General features: G+C 46.8%; 1 protein-coding gene across 1 annotated transcript in view; it reads right to left on the bottom strand.

Annotated features, from left to right (window-relative positions):
• Window positions 1–87: 87 nt before the first annotated feature.
• Window positions 88–1,409, bottom strand: part of EMH_0084500 (eukaryotic translation initiation factor 4a, putative) — a gene marked incomplete at both ends in the record, with an annotated part of 2,510 nt that continues 1,188 nt past the window's right edge. The window contains 2 exons of the mRNA XM_013500774.1: window positions 88–483; window positions 642–1,106. Of these exons, the coding sequence (XP_013356228.1) occupies window positions 88–483; window positions 642–1,106 (861 nt within the window). The remainder of the gene's footprint in view (window positions 484–641; window positions 1,107–1,409) is intronic.

Genomic DNA, 1,409 nt, shown 5'->3' with positions numbered 1-1,409 from the left:
TGTGTTCTATCAACAGCAGCAGGTTCTGAACACTGGTGTATTGTTGCTGAATTGTTGTTGTTGTTGTTGTTGTGTGGTTTTATTTGTTTACTTGGTCTCCAGCTTAGCTGGCATTTCTTGAATTTGTGTGTTGTAGTGGGTTTCTATCTCTTTCAGCTGATCCATATCGTTGACGGTAACGAAGTTGATGGCGATACCTTTACGCCCGAAACGTCCACTTCTACCGATCCTATGAATATAGTTTTCTTTAGATATAGGAATATCATAGTTAATAACCAAAGAAACCTGTTGCACATCAATACCTCTCGCTAATAAATCTGTTGTAATCAATACACGAGTTGAACCGCTACGAAACTCACGTAACACTGTCTCACGCTGCTGCTGCTCCATGTCACCGTGCATAGCTGAAACTGTGAAATCCTGACCCGTCATCATCTCCACCAGCTGCAGCACGCGTCTTCGCGTGTTGCAGTAAATAATAGCCTGTAAAAAAAAACAAAAATAAAACATAAATACCGAAAAAAATACAGCTCTCCCCGCGAAAAAACCACAGAAATTCAGCAGAAACCGCGCACAGCCGAGCTGCCTATACACCTGAAGTTGAATTTGCAAAAGAAAGCTGAATTGGGGTGTATACGCACCTGGGTGATGGTGAGTGTTTCATATAGATCAACGAGAGTATCGAATTTATTTTCTTCTCTTTGCACATCAATATAATATTGTGCAATACCCTCAAGTGTTAATTCATCTTTTTTTACGAGGATTCTTCTGGGTTTCCTCATGAATTGCGTGGTAAGCTCTAATATATCTGACGGCATGGTGGCACTGAAGAGAGCAACTTGAACATCTTGTGGGAGATGTTGAAACACAGAAAGTATTTGTGCTTTGAAACCCCGAGAAAGCATTTCATCGGCCTCATCCAGCACAAACAGCACCATATGGTCGCACCGTAGATGCCTCTTCTCCATCATATCATTCACACGCCCGGGGGTACCCACCACCACATGCACGCCCCCATGCAGCCGCTGTGCATCCTCGCGGACAGAGGTGCCCCCCACGCATGCATGACAAAGCACCTGAAGGTAGTCGCCGAGAGCCAGAGCCACCTGCAGCAACAACACCAGCAACAGCAGCAGCAGCAGCAGTAGAAATAAGTACACAGGTGCGGGGCGGGTCCGCCTGCTGCAGCAGAGAAACACAGCCCACGTGCATGCAGCAGCAGCAAAGCCCCAAACCAAAAGGAAGCTGGTGATGGGCTCCACGTTTTTCTCGTGAAGAGGAGCAGCAGCAGCAGCACAGATGCATGCACCAAGACAAGAAGAAGCAGCAGCAACAGCTGAATACAGCAACAAACGAAAAAACAGCGAGCCCCACACCTAGCAGCAGCAGCGTTGCTGCTGCTGGGAGCA

This window comes from Eimeria mitis, genomic scaffold (assembly GCF_000499745.2).
Source record: "Eimeria mitis Houghton genomic scaffold, Emh_scaff5825, whole genome shotgun sequence".
Lineage (NCBI taxonomy): Eukaryota > Apicomplexa > Conoidasida > Eucoccidiorida > Eimeriidae > Eimeria > Eimeria mitis.
The sequence above is the reverse complement of the archived record's forward strand: the minus strand, read 5'-3'. Positions and strand labels throughout refer to the sequence as shown.